Source organism: Anoplophora glabripennis, unplaced genomic scaffold (assembly GCF_000390285.2).
Source record: "Anoplophora glabripennis isolate ALB-LARVAE unplaced genomic scaffold, Agla_2.0 scaffold129, whole genome shotgun sequence".
Classification (NCBI taxonomy): domain Eukaryota; kingdom Metazoa; phylum Arthropoda; class Insecta; order Coleoptera; family Cerambycidae; genus Anoplophora; species Anoplophora glabripennis.
In genome coordinates, this window is record NW_019416294.1 from 253,387 (window position 1) to 270,816 (window position 17,430).

General features: G+C 35.4%; 2 protein-coding genes across 3 annotated transcripts in view; one reads left to right on the top strand and one right to left on the bottom strand.

Annotated features, from left to right (window-relative positions):
* Window positions 1–4,408: 4,408 nt before the first annotated feature.
* On the bottom strand, window positions 4,409–6,614 carry LOC108905066 (28S ribosomal protein S5, mitochondrial). Its single transcript, XM_018707839.1, has 6 exons — window positions 6,296–6,614; window positions 6,116–6,241; window positions 5,827–6,054; window positions 5,544–5,774; window positions 5,285–5,484; window positions 4,409–4,875 (listed from the first exon to the last, which is right to left on the bottom strand). The coding sequence occupies exons 1-6, from the start codon at window positions 6,456–6,458 to the stop codon at window positions 4,495–4,497; spliced, it is 1,329 nt and encodes a 442-aa protein (XP_018563355.1). The 5' UTR covers window positions 6,459–6,614; the 3' UTR covers window positions 4,409–4,494.
* Window positions 6,615–7,018: 404 nt separating this feature from the next.
* Window positions 7,019–17,430, top strand: part of LOC108905033 (baculoviral IAP repeat-containing protein 6) — a 50,985-nt gene continuing 40,573 nt past the window's right edge. For both annotated transcript variants that reach the window (XM_023453951.1, XM_023453952.1), the window contains exons 1-8: window positions 7,019–7,227; window positions 7,300–7,481; window positions 7,536–7,661; window positions 8,114–8,349; window positions 8,411–8,859; window positions 9,387–10,526; window positions 12,084–13,344; window positions 16,335–17,170. In XM_023453951.1, coding sequence (XP_023309719.1) covers window positions 7,029–7,227; window positions 7,300–7,481; window positions 7,536–7,661; window positions 8,114–8,349; window positions 8,411–8,859; window positions 9,387–10,526; window positions 12,084–13,344; window positions 16,335–17,170 — 4,429 coding nt within the window. In that variant the 5' untranslated portion in view covers window positions 7,019–7,028. The remainder of the gene's footprint in view (window positions 7,228–7,299; window positions 7,482–7,535; window positions 7,662–8,113; window positions 8,350–8,410; window positions 8,860–9,386; window positions 10,527–12,083; window positions 13,345–16,334; window positions 17,171–17,430) is intronic.

The following is a 17,430-nucleotide window of genomic DNA, read 5'->3' on the forward strand; positions in this document are numbered from 1 at the left end:
TTTTTTTTCTGTATGTTTAGGCATATTTTCAGTCACAAAATAACACTAAAGAACAAACAGTTGCTCACACAACAAAACAATGTTTCTAACCTAAAAATTTTGTTGGTACTTTAATAGTCCCACAAACTGCAAAGTAATTTCTTGCAGTTTTGGCAACTTTATAGTCAGAAGGAAAAAAATTACTAAGTTACTGCTACTTTGCTGTGTTCTTCTATAGTTAAATTTACAAATAAGTTACGATTAATGTTTCTAATGTGTTACTAACTTTAAAACCAAATTATATCCACCCGGCTAAGTCGCAGTTACTGTAGACTTTCAGTCTATTAGGATTTTTACTTTGGTGACGCATTTTAGTAAAACCCATAGTTGCCGCTACTATTTAATAGCGACTTTAAGGTAGAAGTCAATTTAAACGCAATTTTCAGGTTAAATATTAGAGCATGCGACTTTGTGAGGGTCTATGATTTTACTTACTTTATATAACATATTTAAAGTATTTTTAACATTCCAGTTACTATATTTAAAGACGACAAAGTATTTCCTCGTTCAATGAGGCATTTATAGTTTTATTCTCTACACGAATACCAATTAGAGGTTATAATAACTTTAACATTAGTTTTTGTTACTGTTTGTGCTAGTTGGGATGGAATTATTCATAAATAGAACATGTAGAGTTTTTAGTGAAAGATATCTCAATTTACCACCAATAGCAGAAAGTTTAGAAGAATTTTAAAACAATAACATCAAATCAAGATAATTCATCATGATTTATTTACAAACGCATTGCACTACTCATGAATAAATACTAAATTAAGTATCAGCATTTGTTTTTCCATTATTTACAAATCAATATTTAACTACCACTGTCAGACTAAACAGCAATTACTTATGACAAACAATAGATTGTTTTGCTTTTAAGTTTGCTAGAAATTTCACAGTCAATAACAGAAAAATTAAAAGAAATAATAATAATAATGCAAAAAAACGCATTTTTTTAGTTTTTTTTGCTTATAAAACCTAAACTAACGGAACAATATGAAGACAATTTTTAGAGAATCGAAATACGAATAAAACGAGAGGTCGGTAGATCCGATCGGATAATTAGAAACGAAGAAAACCCAGAAAAATCGGAAAATTTTGCGTTTTTTTTTTAATTCATTTTAAGTTGTAGAGCTGCCCCCGTGCACAAAAGTAGTGAATTATATGTACTTTAAGTGTGGACAAAGCAGGCGCTGTCAAACTATTAGTTTTGGCAGAATTGCAATTTGAATTTTTTAGTGCACTATTTTGCAAAATTTCTGGATGCGTTGGAGGTGGTCCGATTTTAATTTTTCAGCCGAATTTTAAAAGTAGTGAAATATCTCGAAGACCATTAAAGATAGATATAGGGAAGTTTGATAAAAGTCCCACTAAACGCAAACATGCAAAAATATATAGGGTGTTTCATTTAAAATAAGCAAGTAGATGGTGACTTCCGGTATAGCCGGAAGTGCTACAACAATGGCATTATTTTATTTAAAGAGAGCGCCCCCGAAAACCCCAAAGCCTTCATTTTCAAAATTGAATTCGAAGTAATCTCTGAAATATTCTAATGGGCTCATCGTAAGACAGCCTGTATGGAGGAAGTTTGAAACGTTTCTGTTCAGAAACGATGGCCATAATTTTATATTTATATGAAGCAGCAAATGCCCAATTTAAGGAATATGTAAACCTTTTTCACCACTTATAACTTTAAAGATCGAAAATATAGTAAGTACATCAATTTTTCGAAATATTTGCCAAAAGGCTTCGAGCTTTGCTGAGTTTTTCTCCAAAAATCTGTAGGAGCCTTTAAATAAAAGCGTAACATCAGAAACGAATTTTCGCATTGTCTCATAATAATTTTTTTCTTAAAAACTGTAGAATATACCGACTTGGGATTTTCACAGAACATGGAAAACGACTTGCGCTTTCGGGCCCTGCTATTAGTTTTTTTCCAAAAACCGGTAGGAGTTCTCGAATTAAGACATAATTTCGATAACAAATTAACAACCATCGAAATACACATCTCCTCTGCAATATCTGTAGGTGCGATCTCTGCTATATTAGGCGGCTTAATCTCCCTACGAGATCAATTCAGAAGTGTCTCGGATTAAACGGGCATCGAATTAGATATCTCCGCCCTTTCTTCGACTCTACATGCTATGCCACTTTTATCGAAAGATGATCTAAAAATCTATTACGAACTATTTACACATGGGCTGTCCCATCCGATTAGTTTTGTTACGGATACGCCAACAATGGGGGCTTTTAACGCCATTCGTGCCCACCGAGTCGAAAACGTAATCGTTTCGTTAGTTCAGTAGTTGGGTAGGTATTTTGTTGTGGAAGTGGAGTAGGTACTGGCACTTTCACCAGCTAGGTACGATTTTTACAGCGGTCCAGGACAGTTTAGGGCAGATATTTAATGAAACCGGGCGGTAATTCGGTTGTTCCCCTGGCTGTGCTTAAGTGGACGCAAAAATGTTCGCTACATTTAGTAATAATGCTTTGTACCCCCGAAAAGCTCGTTATGTTTTATTTTCTGGTTAGTTTTGATTGTACCTTGTGAACCATGTTCCCGAGATGTCGTTCGTAACTCCTACGCAATATTTTGATAAGAGTTATTTAGGGTGCAACATGACAACGTACCTATATCGAAGGAGAATTTTTTTCGTCCAAATTTAAGAATATTTTATACATTTACATCAGTAGAGCTTGAAAAGAAACATGCATAAGTATTGAAATCGAGTCATAGAAATCAAAATGTAAAGAAAGTCATGCCAGTCGTATGTACCCATTTTTATCGTTGTCATGGTGACGTTAATTGTTTCCATGCCCGTCGTGCTCATTTGTTATTGTTGTCATGTTGACGTTAATAATTGTTTCCACCATGCCACTCGTGCTCATTTGTAACTGTTGCCATGTTGACGTTAATTGTTTCCATACCAGTCGTGCTCATTTGTTATTGTTGTCCTGTTGACATTAATTCTTTAGATAACGTGAACTTTTGTCGAAATTGTTGTGTAGTGTTTTAAAATGTCTCGTTTCACTAAACAATATCAATCAGTAACTCGAAAAGAAGTTCAAAATTTATTACCAGAAACATGTAAATGGATGAAGATACCTACTCCAAACGATTAAAAGGGAAAATTTTTCATAGCTTCACGTGAATTAGCATGAAGAAGATGAGAAGGATTTTCTGTTAGGAGTCAATTTTTCAGAGAACCTAATAATCTGGTAAAACTAACAGGTTATATTGAATATAATCCAATTTTTTCAAAAAATAATTACAAATTAAAACGGATTAGATAAACCAGTTAAAACTTAAAACTATATGAAAGTATTTTAGAGTACAGAATTCTTTTAAAATGGAGAAGTTGTTATTTTACACCTATTTATTGTTTATTAACAATAACTTCTTTACTTCTTTACTTTGAGTTCATTTATAAATAAAGAGATAACAATTTTCATTATTTTTACTCTTATTAGTAAAACTCCTCCATGGCCATCGAATTAAAATAATACCAAACGGCAGTTATCGTCTCCATTGTGATCCGTTTTAAAAGGTTCCCCAGGTTCCGATATTGAATTTGAGATTTCGTAATAAAGCATCTAAAACATTTACGAGTGCTGTGCAAACACGGAGTGAGCAGTTGCATTCAGCATTCACAACCCGCAGAACTTTCACAAGACGGAGATACGTTTGCCATACGGCACGAAAAATCGACCTCACTATTTGACAAGCACGAAATTTGCATATAATTTTAATTATCTCTAAATCCTGCATTTAATTTACGCAAACTTCTAGATTTAGTTATGCCATTTTTCATACTTCAGTAATCTAGGAATAAACTTGTTTTTGTCTAAATATATTTACGTAAAAATTTAAATAATCGGGTAAAAAAACTTTTCAAATTTGAATTTTAAATTGTCACTTGTCAAGTTAGACAGTTAGTCGAGTTTCAAATTTCAAATAAGAAACTATTATTAGGCAACACAATATACACGTTCGTTAACAGGTTGTGTATAGATGGTGGTTTGTCATCGATTACCTAATGGTAGTAAGAGCATGCCTACAAGACACGGAAAGCGAAACGGAATAGGAATAAAGAATTGCTTTACGACCAATCAAAAAACGCAAGCTAGATTTAAATTTCTATGCGACCAATTAACTAATGAGTAGTTATATGTTCCATCTTACACTCGTGTTAATTCCCATGCTATACGGATGCGCTAATAAAATTTGAAATTAAATTTTTTTTGCATACTTATTAATCATTTTATTCCGTTGGTTAGATGAATGTTAAGTTATGCTTAAATATATAAAATAATAATGTTTCCGTTTTTTCAAAAGGTTTCATAAGGGGATGAATAAAACAACAAAAAATGAAGTTTTATTATTTATTTAAAAAAGAAACATTTTCAAAAAACACTATTTTAATAAACAAAATTAAAATATTCTGTATGTACATATCAAGCATTTTCTCCCTCTTCTTCCTTTGGCAGCCTGTACTGCCTACATTCAGGATACTTATCTCCCAAAAAACTTCTAATTTCTCCATATTCAGCAATGAGATTAAGCCTAACGCCAGCTTGATTTCTTAATTTTTCCTGTTTCTTCAAATAAATTTGGTAAGATTTGAGTTTCGTGTAAAACGGCGGTGGCTTTTTCTTTTTGAGTACTACCCTTCCATCATAGCAGTACTGCGTAAAATCCAATAATTCATCTTTGGGTATCTCCTCCGCTTTACGACATTCCTTTGGAGAAGCGATTACCTTTGGAAAGTAGTTGTTTTCTTTGCATATTTCCACTAAGTGAAGCTTTTTCTCTTCAGCTATTTCTTCAGGTGACTTCTGACATATATAAACGGATCGTTAGTTCTTTAACGAAATATATACAGTCCCTTCATAAATGATTACGAGCCACATAGCCGCCGAGCTTAGGCAACCAACATTGCATGGCTGGTACTGTCGACTAAAAATCCCTAAATCTTTGCATCACCAATATCAATTATTCGTTTATAATGAACAGTGACAAACTGTTACATTTACTGTCGAGATAATGCAATAACTCATTTACACCAAATCAGAAACAGAATATTGTGTTTTAATGTAATCTTGGTCTTATTTATTGTTTTAATAATTTTTAATTTTACCAAAATTTATTTGCCAACGCAAAGGAAATAAGATTACGGTTCGAAACAAAATTACTGGTAACGTGGCTTGTAATCATTTATGAAGGGTCTGCACCAATATTATTTACCTGTCTAATCAGCCCAAGGAAAAACGCTTTCATAATATGGTTAACATTAGTTGATCCTTCAATCTTTGCATGTAAATTTTTAATACCAATAACCTCACACATAGTTTTAATAGCCCTGTGGCAAACTAAACCGTAGCCTTCCGGTTTTTGGGAAACGTATATCTTGGTTAGACCAAATTGTGTGAAAAAATCGTGACACACTAAAAGAAAATATCGAATCGAAGCAAATTGAAAACGTTTTGCAACTTTTTTTGTTTACCGGTGTGATTTCTAAACAACTTGATGTGCATCAATTTTTGACCCGATCTGTTTTTTGCTTTCCTTAGAGCTGTTTTTGCTTCCTGAGCTTTACCCATTGCGAAACCAGCTAGTCCATTTTTATTTCCTGTTATAACCAGACAGGACATTCTCCTTTTTCGGCCAAAATTTCCTTTCATGTTAAAAACCATTTTTAGTTCCAAAACTTTTGTGTCAAAACCATCAAAAGTATCTAAAATTATTGATAATGTAATACGAAATTTTACAAAAGTATCTCCACTTACCTTCGCCGACTGGATCTGGCGGTCCTATACTTCGTCCTGGCATTTTTGAGCCTGACCATCCTCTTTCAATGGGACTTAGTTTGGGAAATTTAAAAGTTCCCATTTGATCTCTTAGTTGAATTAACTTCTTTTCTCTTTCGGGATCCTCGGGTAGTTTTTGTTGTTCTACCAATTCCTTTCCTCTAATTATAGGTGCCGACAGACCAGGCCAAACCATATTAGCTTTACCTAAAAGTGATTTAAAGGGTGTTAACAACTCATAATTCACAATAAAAACGATCCTACATACCAACTCCAATAATTTGCCCACGATTCAAATCTTTAATTTTAGACTTCGATACATTTTTTCCACGTCCTCTCTTCTTTCCTGCATTACTCACAGAGGTAATACCTTTCCATAGGTCCTGAGCAGGTACTAGAAAGATAAAATGCATTAAACACTTTCACAAGATATCTCTAATTTCAGTACATTTGTTAAAGAAATTTGTGTTCCTTGAAGCATTGTAGATTAATGTCTTATTTTTCGGTAAATCCTGGTCTAGTTCTTTAATTAATATTGGTGGAACTCTTAATCTTGAAGTTAATGTTAACTTTTGAAAGGTTTTTGTAACATTTGTTAGATATGAAGCCATAATATATATTGTTAATAATTTAATAAACTTAGGTTAGGGTCTTCTTTTTCACTTTTAAGACTTTTACCATATAGTCCACAAACATAATACAATTACAATATAGTCCATATATATTATCTATGACTTCAACCACAGCATACTTAGTATACTGTGACTTCAACCCCAGATAATAGTTCTCTTGTACTTTTACGGAGTTAATTCTTCTTCTATTTTGATTGACCTTTGTGAAGATATGTGCTAAAGTTAGAAATGGAGTTGAGGCAAAAAAATATGTACATGGGGTTAGAAGCAGAAGAAGATATTGATCTGTCGTATTTTATATAATTTCATAATTTCAATATTTGGCTTTTTCTTTCCATTCAAAAACTGCGTAAAACTATTAAAAAGTCAACCCCATTTCGAAATGTTTCTCATTTCTCTGCAAAATTATATTATAGTAACCCCGTTTGAAAACGTTCGTAATCGAAATTATTAATACAAAATTTGAATACTGCTATATTTTAGAAATCAGTAGTGCCAACATACCACTTATCATATTTTTTTTAGACAAATGACAAATGTTGTCTTTCGATGGCGCAAGATGTATTTAGCAAAATGGCTGAGGATCAGTGGATGTTAAATGAAGATGGTTATTTAAATGTGGACACGGATGTAAAAGAAATAGTTTACCACCCATCCCTTAACGTTATTTTAATTTGTACTAAAAGTGGCGTGGTTCGTGTACTTGACGTAAATTCAGGTGTCATTCTCCAGTCCAGTTATCTTTCAGGTAAATATTTATCTTTCCCTGTAAATTAGTACATAATCCAATGATTTAATCAACCAATCTTACTTTTTTCAGCTATAAATCAGAATGAAGTTAAGTGTAAATACATTCCCATAGTGGACAGGATATTGTTTTCTGATGGCCAGGCCTTAGGAGTTAGATCGGATTATAATGGGGTTTTATTACTTGACAGTATTCTACAAAAGACTATTAGTGATGGTAAAGAAGAAGTGAAGCTAGAACTGCCTCTTTCGGAAGTAATTCATAAAATGACCCATTGTGGCTATTTAATGAGAGATTTTATTTTTCAGGCTATCATTCTAAAACAAAGCCTATCTACTGCAAATTTAAATGGCACTGAACAAATTATAAATGAACTCACCAATGTCATTTCCAACGCCCAGAAACAGTATAAAAAAGGCATTAAGGCCCAAAAAGTAAGTATATTTATAGTCGAGGTATATCGATATACATATGCTCCACTTGTTTAATACAGATACAATACAAAAACTTATTGAAATGTAGTACATTGTATAGCATCAAAAATCAGTTGCAAATGTTAAATAATTATTTCAGTTAAATTTCTTTCACTTATAATTTTTTTGTGATATCGTAGTTTAGAAATATACTACTTAAGTTTTGTGGGATTCCCAGTAATTGAGAATGAGTCAGCATTTTATATTATTGAATTATTGAGAGTAAATTTAATAAATTGGAAATAATGATTTCTTACTTCTGATATTTCTTTAGAAAACGTGACTAAATTGATATGCTTGATATTTCTGATAAAGAGATTTTTTAATGACTGATATTAAATATTTAAATTGAATTTCATACTCTATGATGTGCAATAAAAATTGTAATAAATTGTGTAACTTAATAATTTCAGTGGAATACCGTATGTCTGGATTTACCCTTGGACGACCTGCGCGCTGCCGCGGCGAATACCGTTGCTGACCTACTAGCAAAAAATCAACACACACCCGAATTGGGAGTGGCATCTGCGGTACAAGAGAGGCTGAGCGAATTGCTGGGAGAACCCGTTAGCGCAACCGATAGAAAATCAATGGCTAGTGAATACAGAAGACGAGAAACTTTTTCCCATTGGCCTCACATGGACTACAAGTAAGTGGGAGTGACGTATGTTTCGTATTTATTATTTATCGTTACAATTATTTGTAATTAGATGGGCTCTTCCCGACCAAATGGCTCAAGCCGGCTTCTACCACCAGCCAAACTCGTCCGGCGACGATCGTGCAATGTGTTTCACCTGTACGGTATGCCTGGTTTGTTGGGAACTGACCGACGAACCCTGGAGCGAACACGAACGCCATTCCCCAAACTGCCCCTTTGTTATCGGAGAATACACTCAAAATGTACCATTATCGGTGACTTATGCGACCAGCCCAGCGATCGATGCGACTTATAGAGGTCTCAACGTAAAAGTATTGGGAAACAGCACTATACCGAATTTAATACCTACGGCGACGTCGGACGGCCTGATATCGGTGTTCGACGTTGCCGGTAAGGTCAAGAGGACGCATTCCTTTTACGTGACTCAGTTCGATTCGCATATTTTGGAGAAATTCACACAGGATTTTGGAACCCCCGGATTTTGGACCGGAAATGAGGATAGTAAGTAATTTATTATATAAATTAAAAGTGAATAAGCGCATGTGCAAAAATTTGGTTAATTTCTATAGTAATATTAAGAATATGACAAAATTCCTGTTTTAACATTTTTTAAAAGATTTCTAACATGGAAAAATGTGGCAAATAAATTTTGTGATGTCGCAGAAAATAATTTTCGAAACTGCAATATTGCAGTCATTTTGATGCCCCTGATATACTTTTAACTCGGCCAAAATAAATAATAGGTAGTTTACAGAACCTCAAAACTAAGTTAAAGTTGAAGAATGAACTGAATTTGAGAAACCCCACGGGGTTGTGACCCAAACTTTGCGAACCACATTTGGATAAACATAATAAAAGACTGTCATTAAAGCATTAAAAGCGCAATTTTGTACACTTTTGCTTTTAATTCTGACGCTGCTAGTAAATAATTAATTTGAATGGACGCTTTTAAGAAACATTTTTTAATTTTGAGATCGTAACCAAGATTGTTCCTTCTAATTTGACTAAATTTAAATATTCTCTCCTAGGGAAGTACCCAGTGGAAAAGAAAATAACGTCCTTGTGCATACTGAGTAGCAAATCGCAAAGCGGAAACGTAAATGGCGGCACAAAATCACAAAGGCCTACAATCGTTTGCGGGCTAAAACTGAAATGCCACCCCGAGAACATAATGGGGGCGCAGCAGAGAACATCCAGCGACACCAATGAAAACGACATACATTTCGTGGGATTGGAACAGGGTCTCAGCAGGCTCTACCTAGTGGTCTACGACTTCATGTACAGCAAGGATCAGGAAGAAGCAGAAAACGAAATAAAATTCGAGACCAATTCCGTACCCATCATTCCCCTGAAGAAACCCAACATATCCGAGAAAGACGAAAAGATAATACTGAGCATGCTCGACAACTTCGACCCCACCGAATTAGAATCGGAAGAATTACCTTCTTACAACTTAAATTTGATGAAACAGCTGTCGTCTTTTTACAAAACTTTAATACCGGGAGAGAGCGACGAAGTTTTCCTACCACCCACTGCCGTCAACTTGAAAAAATCCCATACGGGCCCTCGGGCCATAACATTTGACGAGTTCAACAGCACCAAAACCGATTCGTCCTCCAGCAACTACAACCTCCACCCGCTGACCAACGGCCAGCTGAATAGTTCGGAGAGCAGCGATTTGAGCATCTCAGATCACATTACGGAGTTGAAGAACAACCAGTCGACCAAAAAGTTGAACTACTCGCGTGCCGTGCAGTGCATCAACTTGCCGGAGCAGTGCAGGGACTACAGCGACCTGGAAATAGTGGATGTCCTAGCGACTCCGGACGAGATGCACGTCCTTGTCGTACTCAGGGGACTCTTTAGCTTTAAGAGTTTTTTACTTTTGTATCCCATGGACAGTTCGGATAGGATGGTGAAGATAAGGGCGGAGCCTGCGGCCGTTAGGGAACTGGCGAGTTTCGAGAAACCCATCGAGATCAGCTTGTTGCCGACAGTTGAAAAAATCGGGAATTTTTCCAAACATTCGTCCATCAGCGACGTTGAGGGATACGTTGTTTTGGTTTGTGTAGATGGCGCTGTGAGGGTAGTGGATCTGTCGACCTTGAAGACCATTTGCTATGCCGAGATTTCCGACGATAAGTTCGTATCTGCCGCCTATTGCAACAGTAAGTAAAATATTTTTTTAATATACAATGTGTTTCACTATTCATTGAGCCATCCTTAGATCTCAGTTATATTCATTTGAAACATCTTGATAGTTTAGTATGAAGTAATTACCTGCAAAGCGATTATTTTGATTTGACCCAAATTTGGTTTTAGTCGTAGTTCTAAAAGCAAAAATAAAGGTAGACTAAAAAAATTATGTTAGACATTTTCTTATTTCAAAGTTACCAGTAAATTTCAATTTAACATCAAGAAATTTTGCATAACCATTAATTTACAAACTCATTCCTTAATTTATCATTAGCAGATGACATCGTTACGTAACGACTTCGGATTCTAGCGACAATTTATAAAAATGTTATTCCATAATCCAAATGTTACGATTTTAAAGTCCAATGACACAAGTTAATGTTTCCATGTGAAATAATAGTATATTTGCCACAGCAAGCTGTGTAATTGTGATACATTTGAACTAATTAACCTAAAATTCGTTATTGAATTTGACAATTTCATTTCTGTTCTTTCATACATCATCATCATACATCATGTCCAATTGAACTTATCAAACACAAATCTAGAAATAATCCAACTAACGTATGTTATGTAATGTAATTTATCTTTCGAAACTAACGAAAATTAAAAAAATATTATTCCATAATTCAATCGTTATGATTTTAAACTCTAAAGACAAGCTAATTTTTTTACATGAAATGGTGTTATTGATGTATGTTTGTCACAGCAAGCTGTTTTGTGATACATTTGAACTAATTAACCTAAAATTTGTTATGAGTTTGACAGTTTCAGATTTAGAAATAATCTGTTATGGAAATAAACAAAAGTAACAATTTCTTTTTTAATGTAACAGTTAATAAAAGTGTAGAAATGTATACCTCTAAAATGTTTATTTATTGAAAATATTCTCAAACGAATAAAACACATCTAATGTTGAAATTCCAGAAAGATTGACCGACAACAAATTAATACTTTTTATTTACGTTCGCTTTAGTTCAACCGTATGCAAATTTTTCTTGAAAATGTGGTACACAAAAAAAAAGAAATTTGGGAACTTCTATTTTAATTAAAAAATAATTGCGTCACCCAACTATTTGTCGTATGTACCCCTATTACACATGTATAATTGTAAGGTAACTTGATCTAAATCAGTATATTTTTATGCTTTTAAATAATAACACCTTCTTTACTGGACTCCCTGTATATTATTAACTTTTTTTGGCAGTCATGAAAATAATTTCTAGAGATTTAGTTTAGTGTTAATGTTGGTAGTAAAGCCACATAGAGAAGTAATACTTTTTCTGATAGATAATTTTTTTGTACATTTTTTTTGAAGATAAGAAATAACCAAACACTTTGTTGACAAGATTTTGTGTATTATAATCTTGGTTGTAAAGTAATTTTATTTAAATTTAAACTTGTGTGATGATTTTTTATTACACGGCAAGCAGTTTTGGAATTGATAAGTTATCTTCATTATAACTTGTACATTTTCAAATCAGCCGAAAATGATTGTTTTTAGGTTAACCAATTCCATTAATTTCTAGGTCTAGACAGGCTGTGCGCCTCGACAGAAAACGGTTCCCTTCACTTCTTCGCCTTATACGACACCGACAATGAATCGAGCGACGACCACGAGGAAGAGGACATGTTCGGTCTAAACGTGGACACGTCCGTGGCGATTTCTCAACAACTAGACTCCCTGGACAACATGGAAGTCACCAAGTGCTTCCAAGACCCTCCCGACATAATACCACTGGACGACTTGAAGAACTTCAAACAACTGTGCAATTTCGAACCGCTAAAAACCTCATACTGCGTGGTCGTTCCACCGTGTTGGAGCGAATTTCAACAAGCTCAGAGACAGAGGAGGCAGCCCCAGATATTAAAAAACGAGAAGGAACAGCACACGAAAACGTGGCGGTTGCAGACGGACACCACGACTTGGGACGAACATATCTTTGAAATAACTCTACCGACGGCTACACTGCTGGACCACGTTGACGTACATTTCACTCTACAGCCTGCTACGACTTTGCCTCACGTGGAAGTCACATTGTTGAGACAGAATAAAAGCGGTATAGGCCACAACCGGGACGTTCGCTTCTCGGTGGATGAAACGGTTACGATCGATATGCTGCAGTGGGTTGACAACCCCGTCATATCTCAAGAATACCTACGAGCTCACAACGCTGACATCCTAGCGGGCCCCATAAACATAGCTTCCCACTTGGACCTGACGGATCAAAGCGGGACGATAACCCTGACTAGTCCGAAATTGTATAAATCAAAAATCAGGAACCTCCTCCTCCACATCAGGGCGGTTTATTCCAAAGACGTCATGAACAAGAACGGCAGTAAGAATAGGAAGTTTGAGAATAAGACCTCCAGCCCTAACGTCGACAAGTCCACCATGTCGTCCATAGAGAAGGCGGATTACTACATGGGTTGCGACGTCATACACGAGTTAAGTCTGACCCTGTACGGTACGAAGCACACTGATATCCCGCACGAACGAACCCAAAGAAACCTGATGTTGGATTCTAACGTTTTTATTCCGTCGCTCATCGCCACGGCTATCAGCAGCACCAGTAAGGAAGTGATAGGCCTCGTCCTCGACATACTCGATTGGATAGCTTCGGTGAGACTCACCAGGAACAGGAGTAACAACGGGACGGCTCCCAACCAGCAGCTTGACTTTGTTAATATGATCGACGAGCATTTGACGGAACTCTTGCACCACTCCGTGTTGTTGGGAGGAAGGAGTATCGCTCATAAATGTATGAGACTTATTTTGACCTGCTGCAAGTACGTATACAAATCGTTTAATTAACAGATTTATTTATGTATTTATTGTTTGCAACAACAAGTTAATTATACTCGTATATAGTTTGCGGTAATTGTATTATTCACTAACATAACCAAAAGGTGATGCTGTTTTTAATGAAAACTGATCGATTCATAGAGAAAAACAAATAATTTTTAATATTGTAGCTCCCGTTTGAAGTTATTACTGATATTTTAACAGTTAAACAAATCAATAGAATACATTTTAGACGTAGCACCCCCGGGTCCTTTCTGTGCCCAAAGTATATGTCCGAAACGTAAACAAATTTTGTTTTTGTGCATGTGCCATTTAGGTCATGGTGGACCCTTATTTTGTCCTTTGACATTGATTGGAGCTTTCGAAGATGATGGTTTAGTGGAAAAACCTTATTTTCAATATTTTTGTGGCGAACTAAACTTTGAAATACTCAATACGGGGATCGTTCTTTGAGAGGTCATAACTCAATTTGTAAATACCACCTATCAACCCTGAGAATGGTGATTGGAAGCACAAACACAACAGACTTTTTTCTGAAAAACGTTAATATTTTCGTCAAAACAAATTTTTTATATTTGATTTATTTTCACACTATAAAGGTAGGCAAGTCCGCTGACGCAGACTTGACCTTTCTCTCGGGCCTTCAGAAAATGCGACCCGCCCGCTTTTCAACTTCGCAGTCGCGAGATTATAAAATAAACTACGGCAATGTAGCGCTGGGTGGAGCCTACACGTGCTATTTGAAACCTTGGATCTCCGCGAATGTAAACAGAAAATTGAAAATTTCAAATCAAGCTTTATCGTCAAAGTAACATCTCTAAAAGATTGAAACCGGTGCCCAACGGCAAAATAACAACTCGCCGTGGCTCGATCGGCCAGGAAAACACGTCAAATGACAAAATTTATTTTGACGCCGTCACTGATGTTTGTGTCCATCTCCATCTAAATATCAGATATACTTCGTGTATTTCTCTCGCACTGAAAAATGTCAAGGTGTGAACAGATTGCGTTCAGAATACGACGTTGGGATAAAGGCTTGCGAGGAAAGCCTTTGATATGTCGCCTCTTTTCGTGGCTGAGTGTAGGAGCGAGATTAACCTACAGCTTTTAATATACAGGATGTCTCCTAAAAAACGCCACAAGCCATAACTCTGTTATTTATGGTCTGATTTTAAAAAACAAAAAATTAAATGAAATGGCTCTATATACACTATAAAGCAAGCCTATTAGAGCTCATTTGCAATTTTTTTTTTTGAAAAGCGATAGTCAACTTTTTTTTTCAAATGGCAATATAGTTGTTATTTATTATCGTGCAGATTTATTTCCTGAATCCAACGATGTATATGAACATGAACTTTACTTTTATAAAGCATTTTTTACAGAAAAGATGGCAAGATATTAGTCGATACCGCATTCGACATCTGGCTACTAATTCATGACAAATGTATTTTAACTAATCATCTGTGCCATGGAAAACAAAAAATAATACAGCAAAGCAAATTAAACTCAAAAGACAATTTTGTAGTTAAAAAAATGAAACAATAATAATAATAATATAATAATAATATGAATACAATGAATATCGATTAAAAGAAAAACAATTTAATTAAATACATTAACCATTATACAAAGTTCAACACAAAATAACATTAATTAAACACAAAACACATTAAACGAAGAACAACAAACACAAAACACTAAAGATACAAGTTGTAGCCGTCGTTCTCTATCGTTTTCCTCTAATGCCTGTACTTTTTGAGGAACGTATGGCTTGAATTTGTGCTTTTTCAATACTGCATGTACAGTTCTCTTTGATGCTCTATTATTATTGGAATTTTCCCGAATGGAAGTTCTTGGGTTTTCTTCAACATTAAGAAGAACATTGAACTCGATATTTTCATTAAATTGGCCTTCTTTTCACTTTGATTTCTTAAAAGCACCATAGTTACTCAAATTTTCTTCAAGTCTTACAAATCTACGTGGTTCTGGAACTTCTCTGTGAGGAAATAGTTATCTGTAAAGGCGGACTCCTGCGCCACGATTTTTATTACACCAAAAGTGTACCTGAATCATGTCCGTCAATTGATCATTACTCATATTTTACGCTGTTAAGCTTATAACCTACTATCAATCGCACAAAAAGAGTATAATGCGTAAAAAACTGAGACACGAACGCTAAAATGACATTTACTTTGTTTTATTTTTTGTTTTCCAGGCATACATGATTAGTCAAAATATGTTAGTTGTCAATTAAGCGACCAGGCGCTAATAATGCGGTATTGACTGATATTTTCATGCTATTTCTATAAAACATGTTCCACAAAAGTATACTTTATATACATCATTGAATTCAGAATATAATTCTGCATAATAAATAAAAAATAAGCATATATTGCCATTTGAAAAAAAAAAGTTGACTATCGCTTTTCAAAATAAAATAATAATAAATACGTCCCAATAAGCTCACTCTATAGTGTATTTAGTGCCATTTAATATAATTTTTTTGTTTTTAAAATCAGATTATAAATGACTGAGTTATGGCTTGCAGCGTTTTTTAGGAAATGGGCTGTATAAGGATTAAATATAACAAAATTTTCCCCTGAATTTGATAGCAGCTTGTTTTATAAGTAAACATTTCCATCTGCAAAGTTGCAAAGTTCAAGCTCGGCTTTTATATACAGTGTTTCAAAAAAATCATTAATTGTGCAGAGTGGGCCAAATTTGTTACTTTTGGTGGGTTTCTCCTATTTCCCGAAGAGATAGGAAAAAAGTAGTTTCGCGAAAACCGCATCTCAGTACCTTGATTTGTTTATCATAAAAATGATTGAAAAATAAAAATATCAAACAATTCTTTCAATTTTTTCTTTAACAAGCTTTGTTTATTACTTTTGTTTTTAAGATGTAACATTTAATTTTGTTCACATATTAACCAAATGGTTTATTTATCTATTTATTATTTTTTTGTTCTTTTCAGCGGTGCGAGTAACATAAGCCCCCCTTGCGGAGAGAAATTTTCCTCGTCCATCTTAAATTCACTGTTCAACGTACTAGACTCCATAAACCATGTAAAGTCAGCTTCCGGACTCCAGTGGATCTTCGCACTGCTTTTAAAAGTCTCGACCAAGGATAAGGAAAAATTAATATCGACGAAGTGCATTTCCCTGTTGAGCAAAATATCAACCGAACTCGAGAAAAGAACGAATCCCTACCACCTGCTATTACGCGGACGATACGGATTGTACGGCACGCCATTAGAACCTGAATTGTTCGACATCGAACCACCGCCCTATGTGAGGGGAGGCGGTTCTTCTACCTACCTTCTCACGTCCAACCCGAACGCCGTCTCGGACCCGGCCGCTCAAAACGCGGAGTGTTTCACGAACTACTCCTTCAACAAAGAGAGCATTTGTCCTAAGGACGTTCTCTCGACTACAGAGCCTAAGCTGAAATACAAAAACGTCGCCTCTCAGAAAATAATAAGGGGCCTGATTGAAACGGAGCCCCTGCACTTCACCTGCGTGTTGGCCAGTGAAGGAACGAGAGTGGAACGCGCCGATTCCAACAGCAACGTGTCGCCCGTTAACAACGTCGTTCCCTTTGCTATCTCCCCCGGCCAAGCTCCGTCGACGAATAAGAAAGAAGACTTGCAGCAGCTGTTGCAGAACTACGTGGAGAAGCAGGTGAACGAGAAAGTGAAGGCCATCAATAACAGGCTGGAGTCCGGCAGCAGTTCTATGAGCGAGGCGGGATCTAGCAAGTGGCTAGTTCAGATGTTATCGGACTCGCAGCAGGTGATGGATAGGAAAATCGGTAAGGATATGTTTTTACCAGTGTTCGAATAATTTTTTTCGTAGTCCAGAGTTCAAGGTTTTGCTTTCTAAAATGTGTGGAAATTTATTTAATTTGTTAGTTTGTATATTTTAACAAGCTTTAAAAATAGTTTCGCTCGTTTTACCGTGGCAGAACAGATACATTATAGACCAAGAAATAAAGGTGAAAAATCATGGAGAACTCGTAAAAATTACTGGGCGTGATTTTATTGTTGGAAAGTCTTGGGAATTCGAAAAAGA

Bases quoted from the DNA above. Each gene is read 5' to 3' on its own strand.
- LOC108905066 (XM_018707839.1), bottom strand. From the start codon at position 6,458: ATGGCTTCATATCTAACAAATGTTACAAAAACCTTTCAAAAGTTAACA. The intron at 5,775-5,826 runs GTAAGTGGAGAT...CAATAATTTTAG, and splicing joins GCCAGATCCAGTCGGCGAAG to ATACTTTTGATGGTTTTGAC. The intron at 4,876-5,284 runs GTAAATAATATT...TATATATGTCAG, and splicing joins TCCTTGGGCTGATTAGACAG to AAGTCACCTGAAGAAATAGC.